This window comes from Sinohyriopsis cumingii, chromosome 18 (genome assembly GCF_028554795.1).
Source record: "Sinohyriopsis cumingii isolate HCF-2022 chromosome 18, ASM2855479v2, whole genome shotgun sequence".
NCBI lineage: Eukaryota > Metazoa > Mollusca > Bivalvia > Unionida > Unionidae > Sinohyriopsis > Sinohyriopsis cumingii.
The window spans coordinates 89,635,484-89,657,202 of NC_142978.1; the positions used below are offsets into that span (position 1 = coordinate 89,635,484).

General features: G+C 34.4%; 1 protein-coding gene across 2 annotated transcripts in view; it reads right to left on the reverse strand.

The window, feature by feature from the left end:
- Window positions 1-538: 538 nt before the first annotated feature.
- LOC149777414 (peroxisomal acyl-coenzyme A oxidase 3-like) overlaps window positions 539-21,719 on the reverse strand; it is a 54,467-nt gene continuing 33,286 nt past the window's right edge. The window contains exons 10-16 of one of the 2 annotated variants that reach the window (XM_089942033.1): window positions 18,592-18,717; window positions 11,924-12,034; window positions 10,081-10,235; window positions 5,954-6,101; window positions 4,671-4,825; window positions 2,309-2,465; window positions 539-1,879 (exon numbers count right to left, since the gene is read on the reverse strand). In XM_089942033.1, coding sequence (XP_089798159.1) covers window positions 2,349-2,465; window positions 4,671-4,825; window positions 5,954-6,101; window positions 10,081-10,235; window positions 11,924-12,034; window positions 18,592-18,717 — 812 coding nt within the window. In that variant the 3' untranslated portion in view covers window positions 539-1,879; window positions 2,309-2,348. Of the gene's footprint in view, window positions 2,466-4,670; window positions 4,826-5,953; window positions 6,102-10,080; window positions 10,236-11,923; window positions 12,035-18,591; window positions 18,718-21,719 lie in introns of both variants that reach the window. The other variant, XM_089942032.1, reaches the window with a different exon arrangement.

Sequence of the window (21,719 nt, forward strand, 5' to 3'; positions counted from 1 at the left end):
TTAGTCTATTAAGTTATTCTAAACCTGAATATTTAAAAATGAAATTCCATCCATTTAAAAGGACAAAAGTAGTTTTCTTTATACTGGTAGGAGTTTAATATAGACACAAAGGTTGGCTTCAAATATACCTGACTTTTTGCATGCAGCTGTAGGCATCCCTCAAATGAATTTATCAGTTTCAGTGTACTGTCCATTCTCAGATTTATTAAGAGATGAAATTCTACCACTCTATTTGAAACAAAGGAGATAGATTTCTAAATAAAGGTTGAATTTAAGCAAGAAATAGAGGTTTGGCTTGAAAATATTATTTGACTTTTGTGCATTCATTCAGCTGATTTTCAGGGGATTTTCTATTAAAACTCTGTGTGAACCTCACAATTATATGTCCTAGAAGATACTCAGTGTGCAGCCATTTTTTGGCAGCAACTTCAAACACTCAAAACATCCAAAAGCACATACACAAATTTTAGGCCAACAACACTTTTATAAAGTTCCATGAACCAAACTGCAATCTATAAATATTAAGTACAAACACATCCATATTTGAAAACTTTATTCATTTTACCTGACAATTTATATAAATTTATTTACTAAAGCATTTAATAGGTCATCATAAAATCAAAACAAAAAATAAGTGATACACTTGAAGTTCATTATAGATACACATGACTGATCACAGTGGTTCCATAGTATTTCAAATACATACATACATACATACAGACATACATACATACAGTAAATTAACTATTTTTCTTGTGGGACCAATTTTCATGAATTCCATGGTTGCTACAAACAACAAATTTTGAAAACCAAACACACTGATTCTACTGTAGAAACCATGGGACTCCTTCCCCAATCAACTGATTCTACTGTAGAAACCATGGGACTCCTTCCAATCAATTTAATTCTATAGGAAAAACCATGGGACTCCTTCCCAATTACAACATTTAAGTACCCATATTATGTTTTATGCAAAACCAAAGAATTTGATAAGCATGAAAAATAATTGATTATAAATATTTTCAATACAGCACTCACAGTAAAATATATACATTGCATTTTCTCTCCAAGTAAAATTAACAAGATGCAACAAACATTACAAGCTCTTCCTCAAAATCAAACTTTACAATACTGTGTAAACAGATGGAACTGGCAAAATGAGACTGCTGGCAGCACTGGAAATTTGTTATAAACGTATTTTTAAATTCTTAATTTGCTGAAATATTCCTTGATCCTTGTAAAATTACAATGCTATTTTAATATGCTAATACTAAAAACTATTCAAGTCAGAGACAGCTGTGCTACAAACAACTGCTAGTTTGTTTTTTGTGTGGCTTTTTTTGTTTTTTTTAAAAGACATAATTCAAGGGAGAGCATCCATGACTGTGATTGACCTCATCTATGAAAACTCATTTTCAAAATTGTAGGAAACAAGTTATATCCTATCTGGCAAGTAAGAAAAGGAAAGTTCATTTAGAATCAAAAGCTTTTGTTTAAAGCTTTTATTCAATCATGAGCAATAATTAGAAACGTTTAAAATGCAGAAAAATAAATTTCTGGTGATAAATATTTTACAATGCTGTGAGAACACATTTTCATAATACAAAATATGTCTCTGTAAAACCAATTACAGCATGCTGTCATGTTTGTGCCAATATCATGTGACACCATAAAGATCACATGAAATGGGACATGTGTTCTTAGTGCTCATAAAGTATTCATTATTGTCTGCATGAGTTTACTAATTAATATCTCATATACTTCAATTAGTTAACAACGTATCAAAAATTTGTTACACTGTATCTTGATCTCTGACATTCATAGCTCTAAAATCGGCATTCCCTGCTGGGGTACTTGTCCACAGTATGTCATGAAGATCCTGATAGAGAAAACCAAAAACAAAGATTTTCCAGCTGGTCCACCACAGAGTTATACATTTTTAAGGTAATGTCATAATTTATATTATCAAACAAACATATTTCCCATTCTAATGTTCAATTCTTTTCCTCAAAAATGATCTTGTTTGGATCTAAATCACAGCAGGTATATCAAGTTAATATTCAGTCAATCCTCTTGAGAAAGGTCATCAATTGTAACAATTATCTGATCAACCAACTAACTATATTTCATGATGTTAAAAATACTGATGATATTCATGATTTCATTGTAATAAATCATGTTATTTGTAATATTTTGCGTATACGACTGATACAGATTATCTGCATTCAAATGTTTCTAACTAGGAAACAGACCTAGGAGAATTAATTGTCCTTCCTATACAACAAAAATATCAATCTGATATTCTCACTGTTCATGAAAAACTGATTCATTGCAAGCAAGACTGTCCATTATAACTTTGCTTTCAGGCCACCAATGAATGGTTTCTCAACAAAATGCATCCACCAATCAGGTCTCTCTAGAGCTTTTGTTCCCTGTATCATGGTCCCATACAGGTTCTTGTAGATCTGCAAGAAAAATGATTATGAAAGGAGTATTACAAACAACAAACATCTCAAGAAATGTGATACAATTAGGAAATGGTTCAATATGTATGGGCAAATGTCTAAGTCATCTGAGAGGCACAACTCTGTCAATTTTTAACAAAAATGTGGAACATTAAACTTGGCTTGGATCTTCTTTACATAAGCCTCATCCAGAGTATGGTTTGAGTTCTTCTAGAGTCCATGATGGAAGTCTTCAGTGCATACAGAGGTCTACATTAAGGCAGTCTTCAGTGCATATAGAGGTCTACATTAAGGCAGTCTTCAGTGCATATAGAGGTCTACATTAAGGCAGTCTTCAGTGCATACAGAGGTCTACATTAAGGCAGTCTTCAGTGCATATAGAGGTCTACATTAAGGCAGTCTTCAGTGCATATAGAGGTCTACATTAAGAAAGTCTTCAGTGCATACAGAGGTCTACATTAAGGCAGTCTTCAGTGCATACAGAGGTCTACATTAAGGCAGTCTTCAGTGCATACAGAGGTCTACATTAAGGCAGTCTTCAGTGCATACAGAGGTCTACATTAAGGCAGTCTTCAATGCATACAGAGGTCTACATTAAGGCAGTCTTCAGTGCATACAGAGGTCTACATTAAGGCAGTCTTCAGTGCATATAGAGGTCTACATTAAGGCAGTCTTCAGTGCATATAGAGGTCTACATTAAGGCAGTCTTCAGTGCATATAGAGGTCTACATTAAGGCAGTCTTCAGTGAATATGTAGATATCCACTACAGCAGTTTTCATTGTATATGGAGGTGTATAATATAACAGTTTTCAATATAAATAGGTGTCCACTATGCCCATTTTCAGTGCATATCTAGATATCTACCAGTTTTCAGTGTATATGTAGATATCCACTATAGCAATTTTCAGTGTATATGGAGGTGTCCACTATGAATCATTCATTGTATAGTGTGGTGACAACAAAGGCAGTTTTTGGTGCATATATGCATTACAGCAATTTTCAGTGTACAAGGACGTGTCCACTATGACAGTTTTCAATTAATATGAAAGAGTCCACTATGAGTTTTCATTATATATAGGTGGTCATTATGGCAAATTTTAGTGAGTAACAAGGATTTAGTTACCACTCCGGTGACCTAGTGGTTAAAGCATCTGCCTCTGATGCAGGGGGTCATGGGTTTGAACCCCTGCCGAGTCATACCAATAAAACTTATAAAAATGGTACTAATAGCTGCCTTGTTAGGTGCTCAGCGTTAAGAGGTTAGTGTTAGCACTGGTCGGCCTGGTGTCAGGATAATATGACTGGGTGGGTCATCATGCTATATGTCTGTGGCACGATGCCCCAGTGCAAGACATTACTATAAACTGCCACACCGCAGAAATCACTGGGATATGACATAAAAATTGCTAAAGATACATTAAAAATCCAAAACATACACACACACACTTTCTAATGGATAATATTTCATAGTTTTTAAGAAAAATTACAATTTCATTGTCACATTAGATGACATGTGGATACTCCAATGAACATCAAATACATGACAATGCCATGTAATTTAGGGTCTTTAAATTCATGTTTTATGACATACCTCTAATGCATGAATTGGAAACCTAAAAATAAATGTAAACATACAGTATGTTTCATAATTTCTGGCAATTGCAGTCTAGAAGAGTACCATTCATAATGCAGTAATGTGATTAATTGTACACTAAGGGCAACATGAATTTTGATAATACATTAAACCCTGTGATTAACTGTACACTAAGGGCAACACATTTATTAATTTTGATAATGCATTACATCCTGTGATTAACTGTACAGTAAGGGCAACACATTCATGAATTTTGATAATACATCACACTCTTTGAGTAACTGTACACAAATGGCAACACATTCATGAATTTTGATAATGCATTTCATCCTGTGATTAACTGTACACTAAGAACAAAACATTAATGAATTTTGATAATGCATTACACCCGGTGATTAACTGTACACAAATAGCACATTCATGAATTTTGATAAAGCTTTTACATCCTATGATTAATTGTACACTAAGGGCAACATATTCATGAAATTTGATAATATATTACACCCTGTGATTAAACGTACATTAAGGGCAAAACATTCACAAAACGTGACAAAATAACTAAGCATATTACAAACGACCAAATCTCATATTTTCATGTTGAAGAGCATACCTGTCCATCTGACTGACCAATGGGAGAATTCAAAATAAAGTCTGGGGGAGCAATTGCATCTACTAGTGATACTGCATCATCTTTAAGTTCTGCACAAAGCCTCAAGATGGCATCCTGTATCAGCTTTGGGGGTTCACTTCCTGTTATAAATCCACCTGGAAGAGAATGCACAATTCAGGTGTGCTCACTTTTATTCTGGTTTAGCCATAACATGAAAATAAATGCACATATCAAGGAAAAGAAATCTCTGTAAAAAGAAAATCCATCATAATCATGGAATGATGAAAAGTCTGGATGTTAGTTACAAAGTATCAAGATACCTTTCTAATCCAGCACCTTAGTATTACATATGCCTGATTCTTGTGACCAATAATTTAGTCCATCTAGATCTACTGTGAATTCATTTATATTTATGAAGATCAATTGTACATTGGTTTTTGATAAATCTATGACGATTTTGATATTTAAATGGATCAGCTCATTAAACAACTGTATGCAGAATAAAGTGGAACTTGCGATGGCTCAAAGTTATGCATTGCCCCCACCCCCGCGAACCAATTTTGTTTAGCAGTCATATGGGTACCTTTTTACACTATGCAGTGACCTATAATAGATGTGGATGTAAGGAGAGCAGTGCCTTAATTATCATACTGAGCAAATTAAAAATAGCAATATCTGAAGTAAGTTCAATCCACAGAAACATAAAACATTTACAGCCACCCACCCACCAGCCCACCCACCCACAAACACATGTGCAGTTATTAATGGTGTGCAAATTAACCTCTTTATGTGGGAAAATATTTAACACAAAAGTAAACTGATACAATAAAGCAAGTTTATGTTAGAGTAGTGACAAGGAAAACAGACTATTGACGACATCGTCAATATGCGTGTGCTTTATTATGTGGGAGAACATTTAACACAAAAACAATGTTTTACAGCAGATTTGCACAACTTATAATTGTAATATGAAAAATGAAGTATTCAGGGCAAGTCATTAATTGAGTGTATTAAACTTATGGGGTATTCCTGCTGTGAGCCACTTCCTGACAGTGAAAGTCATAATCTGGTTTTAACCAGATATACTGGTATGCCACCTAAAAGGGTAGAAAGGGGAATTAATTTGTATAAGTTGCTTCCCTTTGTCCATTTAATCTATAGCTAGAAAGGTATTTTACATATTACATAACAAGCAATAAACTCTGAAAGAAAATCTGTAAGAAGGAGAGTTTGGAAAGCAAATTTCAATGTGATCTATCCTGAAAAGTAGATGTTGTGAGTACCTTGATACAGTGTTGCCAGGTGTTTTTCCAGCCTCCAGAGTCCGAAGAGTGCACCCATCCTAAGTAGAACTGTGTGGAGCTCTCGAGAAGTGTCTACACCATCCCGACCCTCTTCTATCATCTTAAAGAATCGGTCTAGAACTGTGTGCTGTAAAACATAATAATGATAATATGTCATCAGAATAATTACCGAAATATTATGAAGAAAGACAACCATTTCACTATTATTATTATTATTATTATTATTATTAATATTATTCATATAATTATTTCATGATAAGCTTTACACTCTTTAATTATAATAAAAATTTACTGGTCATAACCATAATAAATAATGTTTTTCATTAGAATTACTGATATAATATATTGAATTATAATGCAGGAAGGAACTTTAATAAATATATTCAAATTATGACAAAAGATTTAGTATGGCTGTTACAGTAAAATATACTTTGGACTCCGGGAACATGGAATGGTCACCCATAAATGCAATTTAAAATGCTTTGCTATTTTCATATGAATTCAGTCAGTAATCAGGGTGCTATGACATATATTTTAAAAAAATGCCTTCCCTGGGACCCATGCATGTTAAAATGGAGCAGTCGGTATTATTATTATATGTATACACTATTTAATCATAACATTTTAATTTACTTAGCAATAATAAATAATAATCATTAACACACCACATTGTTTTCTAATGAAGGAAGGAACTTCAGTAACCTGCATTAAATATTTCCATACATTTCTGATTTTGGAATAATTGCATTTTGATTATTGACATATTTATTACTGCTAATTTGCAGATCCAAATATCTCACCTGCATTTATATGCTGATCTGTTCCCCCCTCCACCCAACCCCATCAGACTCTCAAAATATTTTGGCACAAAACATTAACATTAATGATGACATCATCACTACTAATTTCACCATGATGACTGGGGAGGCAAAAATAGTTTAAAAGTTACTTGCATTGGTATTGATTAACACCATTAACATTAATGATGACTTCATCACCACTAATTTCACCATGATGACTGGGGAGGCAAAAATAGTTTTAAAGTTACTTGCATTGGTATTGATTAACACCACACATTATATTTAACTCTCACTTGCTTAGTGCCATTCCAACATACATGGAACATGCATACCTGCCACAACGTATATGGTGCCCATCAACATAGCAATACCACCCAGCATGCAGAGTTCAGTCCCAAAGTAATATATTTAAATATTCTAACTTTGCTTGTCTTACACTCCCTCACAGCATTGCAGATACAAAAGATCATTTTCCGTGCTGTGAAATTTCAACAAAACCTTCACACAAGCCTGAACAAAATTACTATCCATTTACTGGTGAATGCAGAGATGGAGTCACATGACACTTGTACCACTTTCAAACCCTCCAATGAACAACTAATGACAGTAGTAAAAAATGCATACAGTTAAGAAAGTATTCCACTGTTCAATGGATTTTAAAGACAGTAACTATGTGTACCATTTTGTTTAAAGTCCAAGTAGTTGCTATTATGTGAGTGTGTTCACATATGTGCTTGTGTGGTCATGATATTGACATCATGAAGGGATCAACTGTTTAATCTGGAAGGAGGGGGAGAGGCTAAGCTTTATTTTTTATATATACCCCAACTGGCTTAAAAATAATATTCTTGCTCAATCTCTGGGGGGAAAAAACTAGTTATCTATTTTAATACTTGAAGAAAATGATGTACAATTTAGTGTAATTTTATATATGATGTAAGACAGGTACTAGAAGCATGAGCCCTAATGTATAATTTAGTGTAATTTTATGTATGATTTAAACAGGAACAAGAGACATGGATTCTGTTGCACAATATAGTTTATCACAAGTTGGTACACTTTACCTATAGCGTGCAGTTTAATATTTCTGATATGACAGTATGTTAGTATGTCACTTTATATGATTCTGATGGTCCAAATAAGCCCATGAAATTCTTTGCAGTATTCTCTTTACAGATTGGCTGCAACCATGGACATTTTCCTTACACTGCATTCTGGATTTTTTAAAATACTATTACTATCAACATTTTGGCCGTCAATTTTTCAATCAATTGTCCAATAGGTATTGGGGAAAAAAGGGTGACAAAGTGAAAACTAAATAATGCTGCTTCTTTTGGCAGAGTGTACAATCACTATGACAAAATTGAAACTAAATAATGCTTGCTTTTTATGGCAGAGTGTACAATGTCTGTGACAAAGTGAAAACTAAATAATGCCTGTTTCTTATGGCAGAGTGTATACTGTGACAAAGTTAAAACGAAATAATAATGCTTTTTATAGCAGAGTGCACACTGACTGTGACAAGTGAAAACTAAATAATGCCTATTTCTTATGGCATTGTACTCTGAGTGTGACAAAGTGAAAACTAAATAATGCTTGTTTCTTATGTCAGAGTGTACACTGACTGTGACAAAGTGAAAACTAAATAATGTCTGCTTCTTATGGTAGAGTGTACACTGACTTTGACAACGTGAAAAATAAATAATGCCTGCTTCTTATGGTAGAGTGTACACTGACTGCGACAAAGTGAAAACTAAATAATGCCTGCTTCTTATGGCAGCGTGTACACTGTCTGTGGCAAAGTGAAAACTAAATAATGCCTGCTTCTTATGGCAGAGTGTATACTGATTGTAACAAACTGAAAACTAAATATTGCCTGTTTCCTATGGCAGAGTGTACACTGATTGTAACAAAGTGAAAACTAAATAATGCCTGTTTCTTATGGCAGAGTGTACACTGACTGCAACAAAGTGAAAACTAAATAATGCCTGCTTCTTATGGCAGAGTGTACACTGACTGCGACAAAGTGAAAACTAAATAATGCCTGCTTCTTATGGCAGAGTGTATACTGACTGTAACAAACTGAAAACTAAATAATGCCTGTTTCTTATGGCATAGTGTACACTGATTGTAACAAAGTGAAAACTAAATAATGCCTGCCTCTTATGGCAGAATGTACACTGATTGTAACAAACTGAAAACTAAATAATGCCTGTTTCTTATGGCAGAGTGTACACTGATTGTAACAAAGTGAAAACTAAATAATGCCTGCTTCTTATGGCAGAATGTACACTGATTGTAACAAACTGAAAACTAAATAATGCCTGTTTCTTATGGCAGAGTGTACACTGACTGCGACAAAGTGAAAACTAAATAATGCCTGCTTCTTATGGCAGAGTGTACACTGTCATTGGCAAAGTGAAAACTAAATAATGCCTGCTTCTTATGGCAGAGTGTACACTGATTGTAACAAACTGAAAACTAAATAATGCCTGCTTCTTATGGCAGAGTGTACACTGATTGTAAGTGATGTGATGTGATTTGGATTTTTAACGTAGCTTTAACAATTTTTCAGTCACATCGCTATGATGACTGCAATGTGGCAGTTTATAGTGATGTCTAGCACTGGGGCATCATGCCGCAGACATATAGCATGATGTCCCACCCAGTCACATTATCCTGACACCGGGCTGACCAGTCCTAACACTAACCTCTTAATGCTGAGCGACAAGCGAGGCAGCTGTTAGTACCATTTTTGTAAGTCTTTGGTATGACTCGGCCGGGGATCGAACCCACGACCTCCCCATTCGAGGCGGACGCTCTAACCACTAGGTCACCGGAGCAGTACACTGATTGTAACAAAGTGAAAACTAAATAATGTCTGCTTCTTATGGCAGAGTGTACACTGATTGTAACAAAGTGAAAACTAAATAATACCTGTTTCTTATGGCAGAGTGTACACTGATTGTAACAAAGTGAACACTAAATAATGCCTGCTTCTTATGGCAGAGTGTACACTGATTGTAACAAAGAAAAAACTAAATAATGCCTGCTTCTTATGGCCGAGTGTACACTGATTGTAACAAACTGAAAACTAAATAATGCCTGCCTCTTATGGCAGAGTGTACACTGATTGTAACAAAGTGAAAACTAAATAATGCCTGCTTCTTATGGCGGAGTGTACACTGACTGTAACAAAGTGAATACTAATGCCTGCTTCTTATGGCAGAGTGTACACTGACTGTAACAAAGTGAATACAAATGCCCACTTCTTAAGTTTCTCACTGCTGGATATAAAGGTCTGACCTCAATAAAAGCAAGGGAAAGACTGCGGCAGAAGTAGGCCTGACTGTCATTTCGAGCTGTGAAGGAATCCTTTCCAGTGCTGTACTGCTCAGACAATTTGGCTGCACTGTCCACAAGCAACTGTGCAATCAGCCATCTGTATGCTCCAAGAATCACTACAATTCATTTATAGTACAATAAACTTCACATGTAAACAGGCCCAGGGAACACTGCGATTTAGCTTGTTATGAATTTTATTTAAGAAGACTGTTAACCAAGAATAAAATTACTATTGTTTATGTTACTTTTGCTTCATCAATTTTCCTACATGCAAAGTTTACGATATATATGTGTGTTATCCTATATTTAAAAAAAATAAAACTCAAGCTATCCTACTGGACTGCAAACATAAGCCCATCCTTTTTAATGTGTGTGACTCCATCCCATCTCCTATTCCCAGAAAATGACCCCAGGTTTTAACTAAATTTCCATCGCATATATGATGTGTATTCCAGCTATTATTGCATGTATAAATTTGATCAATTAATATTTGAAAATGTCATAGTACTAGGGAAAATAATATCTTAAAATAGCATAGCGTTTGGTAAAGTAACATTTAAAATTGTCATAGTGCTTGAAATTTGTGCACTGAATATTGTATATATATGGTTACCATATCAACAAGATACATGTAAGTTAAATGCCAGGTTTTGTGAATTTTCACCTAGTTACTTAGCAGCAGATATTGTATCGTTAGACTGAATAGACAGATATCTGGAGATTGTCACAGCATACCAAAGTAACAAGTATACACAAGACATGCAATAACTCTCATGCATTTTATAATTCAAAGTCACCTTTAAGTCTGGACTTGTGTGCAATTCTAAACTTGAATACCATCAAGTCTCTTAAGTCCAATACAAACAGCTACCACTGAATAAATTAACACAAATGTCAGACAGAGAATGAATGATCTTTTCATTAATCATGAAACTGTGAAACAAGTAAAATAAATTAATTCAATCTCGCATGAGTTGTGGCGAGCAAACTAATGAAATTATCTGATAAGTTTCACAAATTTCATTTAAAATGAGCACAAACTTGAAGCTATGATTCTAGTTTTTATACAAAAATCTACTTTCTTCCATAAAACTCCAAACATTGCAAAGTAAATTGACTATCTGAAGTATATTAAGGTGAATCTACACATTTACCTGCTTGAGTATGATGTTATGAAAAGACTGGAAACATAAGGTGTTATGAAATGTATGCAATGTGAGGAAATGATGGGTTTAATAATGTTGATAATGACTGGCAATAATGTCAATGATGGTTTTAATGATGTCAATAATGACTGGCAATAAAGTCAATGATAGGTTTAATGTCAATAATGACTGGTAATAAAGTCAGTTATGAGTTTAATGATGTCAATAATGACTAGCAATACTGTCAGTGGTGGTTTTAATGATGTCAATAATGACTGGCAATACTGGCAGTGGTGGTTTTAATGATGTTAATGATTGACAATACCATCAATGATGGTTTTAATGATGTCAATAATGACTGGCAAAAATGTCAATGATGGGTTTAATAATGGCAATAATATCAATGATGGGTTTAATGATGCCAATAATGACAGGCAATAATGTTAATGATGGTTTTAATGATGACAATAATGAATGACAACTTAATGAAGTGTCATGATGTGTGTTACATTTTTAAACGTGGTGCTTGGTATAAGCTCTTCAAATTTCCTAAATTTCTGATCCAATACAAATCTGACACTCATTCTAGGATTATCTGCACAATGTTGAAGTTTACATGGGGATTAACTGTATCCTTTAACACATTTTCTGTTGGTTACCTTGTGGATCCATGCAATGCTCTACAGTGGTGCCAGAAAACCTGGATTTGAGCAATGAATCCAAACCATCTAAGAAATCCACACTATGTAATGGAGACTGGATCTTCTGACCTTGAAGGCAAAAAAAAGTTTCCATTTAAATGTATGCATTGCATCTCTGCCATAAATCCAAGCATACCACAAGAGAAGGGCATTGGATCTGTTTACTAAAACCGACAGAAAACAGATGATCAAAGCCTACTAACATGCACAAGCCTTATTTTTGAGGAATAAATCAATGTATCAAGAGGCCCAAGTGGACCTGACATCACTCATCTGACAGACATCTGCCTAATAGCTAAATGCGAGAACAGTTTACCGAAAAATGTGTCCTCAGTAGGATGCTTTCTGTATAACTATCTTTAAATATTGCTGATTGCATAAATTATGAAAATGTTTTTTTCATTGTTTCTTTATTGCTTGCATCTTTATCCACTTTTGATGATAAATCAGCATATTTACCTACTAATGAAATGACCTTATTTCCATGAAAGTTCATACCAAAAAGACCTAATGCCAATATGATTTCCATGAAAGTTCATGCCAAAAGGACCTAATGCCAGTATGATTTCCATGATAGTTCATGCCAAAAGGACCTAATGTCAGTATGATTTCCATGAAAGTTCGTACCAAAAGGACCTAATGCCAGTATGATTTCCATGAAAGTTCATACCAAAATGACCTAATGCCAGTATGATTTCCATGAAAGTTCATGCCAAAAGGATCTTATGCCAGTATGATTTCGACCAATGTTCATACCAAAAGGTCCTTATGCCAGTATGATTTCCATGAAATTTCATGCCAAAAGGACCTTATGCCAGCATGATTTCCATGAAAGTTCATGCCAAAAGGACCTAATGCCAGTATGATTTCCATGAAAGTTCATACAAAAGGACCTTATGCCAGTATGATTTCCATGAAAGTTCATACCAAAAGGATTTTATGCCAGTATGATTTCGATCAATGTTCATACCAAAAGGTCCTTATGCCAGTATGATTTCCATGAAAGTTCATACCAAAAGGACCTAATGCCAGTATGATTTCCATGAAAGTTCATGCCAAAAGGACCTAATGCCAGTATGATTTTCATACCAAAAGGACCTTATGCCAGTATGATTTCCATGAAAGTTCATGCCAAAAGGACCTTATGCCAGTATGATTTCGATCAATGTTCATACCAAAAGGTCCTTATGCCAGTATGATTTCCATGAAAGTTCATACCAAAAGGACCTAATGCCAGTATGATTTCCATGAAAGTTCATGCCAAAAGGACCTAATGCCAGTATGATTTCCATGAAAGTTCATACCAAAAGAACCTAATGCCAGTATGATTTTCATACCAAAAGAACCTTATGCCAGTATGATTTCCATGAAAGTTCATACCAAAAGGACCTAATGCCAGTATGATTTTCATACCAAAAGGACCTTATGCCAGTATGATTTCCATGAAAGTTCATACCAAAAGGACCTAATGCCAGTATGATTTTCATACCAAAAGGACCTTATGTCAGTATGATTTCCATGAAAGTTTATACCAAAAGGACCTAATGCCAGTATGATTTTCAGCAAAATTCATACCATACATGTCAAATTTATTCAAATATTCATTCAGTACTTTTGAAAACTTTATTTTAAAGTGTTTATTTAAGTAACATTTACCGTGGATAGCATACCAACATCATTCATACAAATATGAATGCCCTCCAAGCTCCAACACTGTCTAATCTGGTCAAATTCTGGTGAGCAGTTTGCAGGAAGGAAAGTTAAGATTTAACTGTTAGTAAAAATGGCCATATTGGGTGGCTGACTGACATCATTCATATAAATGTCTTCTGTATTATCTGTACAAATGTGCACAAGAATAGTGTCCATCAGCAGTGTTTGTGATGTTGTTCAAATGTTTTACCTCCTTAGTAACGGTATGCCTTATTTCATAAAGGAGCATTTACTGTATCATTTGTATAAATTTAAAAGCTTGTTATGTAAGGACACTCCTTTTCAAATTTAGTCAAATTCTATTGAGGATCTTTTGACAATTTGTTTAAATTTTGTTCTGTTTTGTAGTAATGGTGACTATATTTGAAAAGCAAACTGGCATAACTTTTAAATAAGTACAACCTGCAAACGCCATCATTTATTTTGTTGAATTTGGTCAAGTTCTGATGAGCTGTGTTTGAGAAGTCATTGAAAACCTTTTCTACTTTTGTTATAGTGAACAAATTTAATGATGACAGATCAACATCAGTTTACACATCTGAAACCCTCTCATCCACAATGCTTTCTGTCACATTTCATAAAATTCTTTTCGATAGTTTTCAAATAGAGGCCATATTTAATGGTGTTTCAGCAAAACCTTAAAGGACAATGTTTTAAACTTCAGTCAAATTCTCTTAAGCAATTTTTAGGAAGAAGTCATTCTTTTTTGTTGCTTTTTAATAATGGTGGCTGACAAAAGACTAATATAATTTGTACAAATCTGAAAGCTCTTCCTATTATGATACTTTCTGCCCACACATACATGCCAACGCCTGACGAGGAAAAAGTGTAATCCAAGTGGACAAAAAGGGTAATCTGAGCAGAAAAAGAGTAATCCAAATATAACATGCTAAAAATACAATAAACAATGATTTATTTGCCCCTCTCGTCTTTTAACATTCTTTACAGCTTAAAGTTTTCATATGTAGCACTTTTAGCTTTAGAAACAACAGAATATCATGTCGCATTTTAAAACACTTTGTACCAGCTGAGACTATGAATGTTTTGCAAACCAGTAGAGTACTAAGTACTGGGTTACAGAGCCTGGATCTGAATTCAGTTTTATTTTTGCAAACAATACTGAACAATCTCTCCCTGTCAGCATTAGAATGGTAAAGAACCAATATTCCTTTCATAACCTGACAGAGAAGAGGACATTTTTATCTTCCAGTGACTGGGTCTTTTAGCTGGGAAATAAGGTGCCATTGCACATCAACTCTATCTGCATTACATATATTGTCAGGTAGAATCCCAACTTTATTCTTCAGGAATTCTCCTTCCAGATGATCCAAGGTAGACAAGGGTGGCAACAGAAAGGGATATCTCTTGACAAAGAATCTAACACTTTTTAAGCTTTTTGACTGTCTCTCATTTACATCAGCAACTGAAGCATTTAAAAGCACTTCATCTCCAATTTCTGGAGCATGTAATCACAGGCTGTAGCATAATAATCTCTAACTTTATCATAGCACACCTTCACAGCAAGAGTAGAATTGTGTTCTATGAATTCTCTTGCTTCTGCACCAATAGCAAGATCTTCATTATCTTTCTATTAAGAACTCGGTAAATAACACCTCTGCATTTGTAGCATTCATGTCCGCACTTAAGTTCTGCTGTAAATAAGAAGTTACCTTAGTATTGGAGTTCGTAAGACAAGCTAATTCGATGTGTTTCTTTGTTTTGAAGTGTTTCTCGACATCAAATTTACCACCATGCCCAATATTAAAATCGTTTACGCACAGACTGCAATGAGCATGATGCTGCCCAAAAATGGAACACTGTATTATGCCATTCATGTATTCATCTTTGAATCTTTGGAGGATTCGTTTTTTTTGTCTTTTTCTGATCTATCTGTGAAATTCTTGGAAAAAATATATATGCTCTAACACACACATCGACTAGAATCCATCTGAAGACTTTTAGCGTAAAATAGTAAAATTCTTTCCACATGGCCTGCAATAGATGTTATGTGATGCTGCCCTTATATCTTCGTCTTTGGATGATTTTGTTATTTTTTGTTCCATTTATTTTTTGCCTTTTTCTAATCCATCTGTTAAATTATTTGAAAGGAGATATTTTTGCTCTCATACACTCATCGACAAAAATAAATTATACTTTTTAGCGCCAAATAACTATAGACTGGTTCTGTATTAAATATGAATTAGAACAAAGAATTTGCAAATAAAGATTAAAATGTAGAAAACCAGTCCATTCTCTCCTCAATAAGCCCATACCATGGCTATAAATAGAATATATGGTCGAAAGTTTGAAAGTAGAACCAGCATGTTTCTTGGTAATAGGATAGTTGCTATAAATAGAACATAATATTGTTAGGAAAGTGCATGCAAGTCCATGGACAAATGTACTCTTATACTGTAGTTACGTAGAAGCCGTCTTTTCTAAAATATGGTCTGTGGGATTAATGGGATTGTTAATAAAAATGAGAAAACAAATAATTGATTTTTTTGGGAAGGTGGATATACAGAAAAAGCGTAATCCATAGACATTTACATGTAAGGCGTAATTTAGTAAAAAAAGCATAATGGTTGGCATGTATGCCCACACTACAGACAAAACATGCATTTCTTTTAAATTAATGCACAAGAACCCTCATTATATCCAAATCAAACTGATTATTTAACCATAAATAACTGTCATCCAAAGAAACAATATGAAATTTTGATTTATTTCTAAATCATTCAAATAATCAGTTAGTATGTTTCCCCGTATGCTAAGAAATGGATGACAACAAAAATTTAAAAACAAAAACAGCCACAAAATTTAAAAGTCAATATCTTGAGGTCATCCAGCTTGGCTACTATTTTTAGGTCTGTGCGAATGAAACAGAGGAGGTACACTGTAGCAAAGCACTCAGTATTCTGGTGTGTCACTACTATATCTCTACAGAGAATTTGTAGACACCAGTCTGGAGGAATTACAGTAATACTATATCTCCATAGAGAATTTTTCTGGTATCAGTCTGGAGAAATAACAAGATTATTATATCTCTTCTTATGTTTACAAATTTGTATAATTTTCTGGCATTTCTTAATGATTATGTGTTAGTTATATTTGTAATTTGTAATTTACCTTAGTCTATAACCAAGTTCACTGTGTACCTGACTAGTGACATTAAATTTGTAAACAACATAATACATAGCTAATATTTCTTTGTGAGTGTTGATCAAATATTAGGATCATTATCAATGAGGGTAAACATGTTTATCTTATTTTAAGTCAAAGACATTAGAATTTAGCACAGCATTATAGTTCAGGCCATTGGCACATTACCACATTCAAGACTACAGGCACATCAACACATTCAATATTGGAATTTATTTAGAATAATACTGGAATTCAGTTGGAACTTCATACATTTAGACTTGTGATAAAACTTATAGAACTAATTAGTATTTAATTCACAATTGTATTCTAGGGATATAAACTATTTGTATTCTATGGATATAAATTATTTGTTGAATTTTAAAATGCTTGTTGGATTTTGTTCTTTTTTGTTACATAGTTTAAGACCATTGAGTTGTAGCACCCCAAAGAGAATTTGCGGTTATAGATAGAGAAATGACAGTAAAAACTACATCTCTTTACAGTTTGTTTACATTAAGTGTTCACATCGTCTGATCTAATGCTTGAAGCAAGTTTTGGCATCGCTGTAATTACAACATCGTAATGTGCATGATGTCAAAAATTATGCTTGGCAAGTAATCAACTAAATGCGTCTTAAGTATGCTTTAGTTTCATTGACCTAGAAGCTACAAACCGACATGCCTTGTTTCATTGACCTTGAAGATACAAAATGACATGCCTTGTTTCATTGACCTTGAAATTACAAACTGACATGCATTGTTTCACAAACCTTGAAGCTACAAACTGACATGTCTTGTTTCATTATTAAATTTACTTTTACTTTATATACTCTGACAGCACCATCTAGCACCCAAAAATTCAGAGCATCACATCTTTTCATCTTATTTTGATATTTCCCCAGAGCCATGTTTGGCTTTCAAATCCATTTGTGACAAAAGCTGAAGGCAGATCCTGTTCATAAAATAGTTTCTTAAGAATTCAACCTTCTTGATTAGTACTCTAAAATCTCCAAAATGTCTTTAATGTTATAAAAAGCTTTCACAATATACATATAGACTGTTCTTCATGACACAATATCAATTGGGGCCATGAGTGGCCGGGTGGTCTAAAGCGCTCCACATTACGGATCACTACCATCTCACCTGTCTGTGTGGGTTCGAGTCTAGGATTTGGCCAATGTGGGTATGTGAGAAAGCTTGCCAGTAGCTTCTCATGGGTTGGTGGTTCTTCCTGGGGGTTTTCCGGGTTCTTCCTCTACCATTAATACTGGCCGCCATGCATAACCTATCGTTGCTGAAAAATGGCATTAAACCCCACAACAACATCAATTAATCCAATTTCCTATGTAGAACAACTTCTATAAAAATTAAACAAAACAGACATTTACAAGTATTATTACATTAGTGTAAGTGGTACCTAAAACAGCAAAATAAAAACCACATAAAAAAATTCAGATCAATGCATTTTGTATTGAAGTCCCAAAAATATTCACAGATTTAGTAAATGTAATTAATTAGTACATGAAGTCTATACCATTACTGAAATTACTTATTGTGTAAAATAAAATGGGAAGGGTACATTTTATCGTCTTCCCAAAAATTCTGTAACTTCTTTCATTTTTTGTTTGTTGCCTATTAAAAACACTTTGAATTTTGTTCAAAAGCTTTTGTCAAATAACTGTGGCAACTTTAGGCTACTGGCCTAACATGCCAAATATCCCATGCTATGGGAAGTCAAAAGGTAATACTATCAGAAAATAAATATCTTACCTCGTTTTTGTTTGGTGTCAAGCAGATTCAGGAGGTAATTACTGGTCTGCTGTAGAATGACATTGTTATCTCCTTCATATGTACAATTAGGATCATTGTCATCTCTCAGCTCTCCAAGACGGTTGACTAGTAAAAAAATTGTGCAAAATAAACTTAACGTTTTAGGAACTTAAGCTGCAGTTATGTTTTTGGAGGCTTATTGATGGGCACATAATTTTCATCACTCAGTAGTTTCAGGTTTCATTCATTTACAACTTTCTCTTTACCTCCCCCTCACACACATTCATAAAACTATGTCGATATTTAAATGAATTTAATTATTATGTATATATAATTCATACCTGCTTCAAACTATACATATCTGGAGTATTAGATGCTAATCTGATCATTGCAATCCCCTGCATCAGCATTTCTGAGTTTCGGTTATCAGTGTCCTATATACACCTCTCCCTCAATAACTCGTGCACATTGGGGTCCGAAAACATAGACCAAACTATAAGCGAGGGTGCGAGTTACTGAGGGACCTCCCAGAGAATCTGCTAGATGAAAGACATCTGGTGAACTGCGGGGTTGGCGGGGCTGGGCTGTTTAATGACTGAATCCTCATTTTATAATCACGTCGAGAATAATTGTCAATAAAGTGTTTCTTCTGATGAAGTTGTTCATTATTCTATTCTGTATAAATCACATTTATTTTCAAAATGTCCAACATCAGAAAGATTGATAACATGATTCCAACTGGTTTCAATAACCAACACGGTACCTAAAAACATATGTAAATTACATCACGTCTTTTGGTTTTTGTTGATTAGTCTGGTTCCTGGAGTGGTGTTTGAATAGTTTTTGTGAAATAAGGAATCTACAAAGCAGGGAACCAAGCTAACTGTTGATACACTACCAAACAAGATTCCTTTTTATCCAAAAAAGCAACATTTTGTGAGACAATTGTCTACATTGATACTCAATTTCTGAATTGTTCACTTAGTAAAATACTGATGCCGTGATTTCATTGCAACTAACACTGAAACTTCTTATCATCCTTGACAACATCTTGACATGCAAATTCAAGAATTCTCTGAAACTAGTTTTTTCCCCACAATGGTCCATATCTGTGAAACAAAGCTCTTTATTGTATGAAGTACTCATCTCGCTTGGTTGTCTTGCTATCTTTAGTCAGTTATGATTGAGTAGGTTAATTTAAGGCAATTTAATAAGAATGCATACACAATAACATTTACTACAGGGATCGACATTTCAACTGAAATGAGCTACCCAACATATGACCGGAGACACTGGTTCTTAAGCATGTAGAATTTGTATACCTTTTAATATTTTTGTTTTTTCCACCTCCTTTACTTGATTCAAAAGACGTAATTAACATGAAAATAGAAAAGGAAGCCCTCTTTTTATTTAGAGAAATAATACAAATGTTTCCGCTAGTCCAATATCAAAACAAGGTCAGCACTTAATTAGGTTCTCAGAGAAATGATTGCTGTTACTGTAGATTGACAAATTTTACATTTAATTACAAAAGGACACATTTCTTTTATGATGATTACACTTAAAAGAAACTAAAAGATAGAAGTAGAAAACAAATTTCAATTTCTACCAAAAAAATTATTTAATTGGTATTTATTTATCGAAGTACTGCCTCAATTAGGCACAAGTGACATTTTCATTGATCATAATTTCCTTGAGTATCATTAATTACAGTGTACTAAAAATGTCATTTGGAAAGAAAATGTAACAAATTTTATGACTTCTTTTTAAAGTTTATATTTCATAATGTTGATTAAAATTTCTAGGTCCTATCTACTGTTTTTGACAATAAAACGAATGATATATCTGTTTCCATTACCAATGTTGATCGCAATCTTCTTCAAGTTCAACAAATAGGAATAAATATTTTGGTATTTTCTAGTTTAAAAATGGGACCCATGCCTGAGCCCACATTATAAGCAGGTTCATGCGTTATCTGGGCTTGAGTTATCAAGGGAGTGGTGTACCTCATGTCTCTTCATACCAAGTGGCCGAGTGGTTTAAAGCGCTCACCATTACGGATCACTGACATCTCACCTCAGTCTGCATGTGTTCAAGTCTTGGGCTCTGCCAATGCAGGTACGTGAGAAAGCTTGCCAGTAGCGTCTCATGAATTGGTGGTTCTTTCCAGGCTTTTCCCAGGTTCTTCTTCTACCATTTATACTGGCTGCCACAAACTGCCTGAATACCATCTCTTGTAAACCAGACTGCCTGAGGTTTACAAGCAAAAGACAGACAGACAAATACCTGTAAAGACCACATATCCACTAAAACTATTTTATTTGTGTGCTACTGCTTGTAAGTCAAGATGTCAGTGTTTACTGGCACAAGAGAGACAAATACCTATAAAACATTCATGTCCACCACCTCTCTAACTCCTACAAATGCCATTCTAACAGGCAAGGCAGCCAAATGCTAACTTGTGAAAGACAGACAGACAGATGCACACCATTTAAGTATTCAAGTCCACCAAAAGCTATTCTGTCCTCCTGTACACCATCTCAAGCAAACTAGACTGTCACAATTTACTGGCTATCACATACAGACAAGCAAACTAGACTGTCACAATTTACTGGCAATCACATACAGACAAGCAAAATAGACTGTCACAATTTACTGGCAATCACATACAGACAAGCAAAATAGACTGTCAGAATTTACTGGCAATCAGATACAGACAAGCAAACAGGCAACAGGCAAGTGATCAGACAGACTAATAATATTTGTTAGTAATCATGTCACCACACACCTCTATATACTCCTATACATAACCTTCAGCAAGCCATTACGCCAAGGGTGTACTGTATGCTGTCTCCAGCAAGGCTTGCTGCCAAGGGTTTACTGTAACAAGATAGATAAATAGAAATATATACCTCTGAAGTATCCCTGTCCATCACACAGCTCTCTATAATCATGTTCATCATCTCTAGCAAACCACGTTGCCAGGGGTTTACTGGTACATGACAGACAGATGCCTCTGAAGTATTCATGTCCACCACACAACTTTCTAGCTAGTCATACTGCCATGTGTTTACTAGCACAAGACAAGCAGATAAAAAGATGCATAACTTTAACTTGTCCATGTCAAC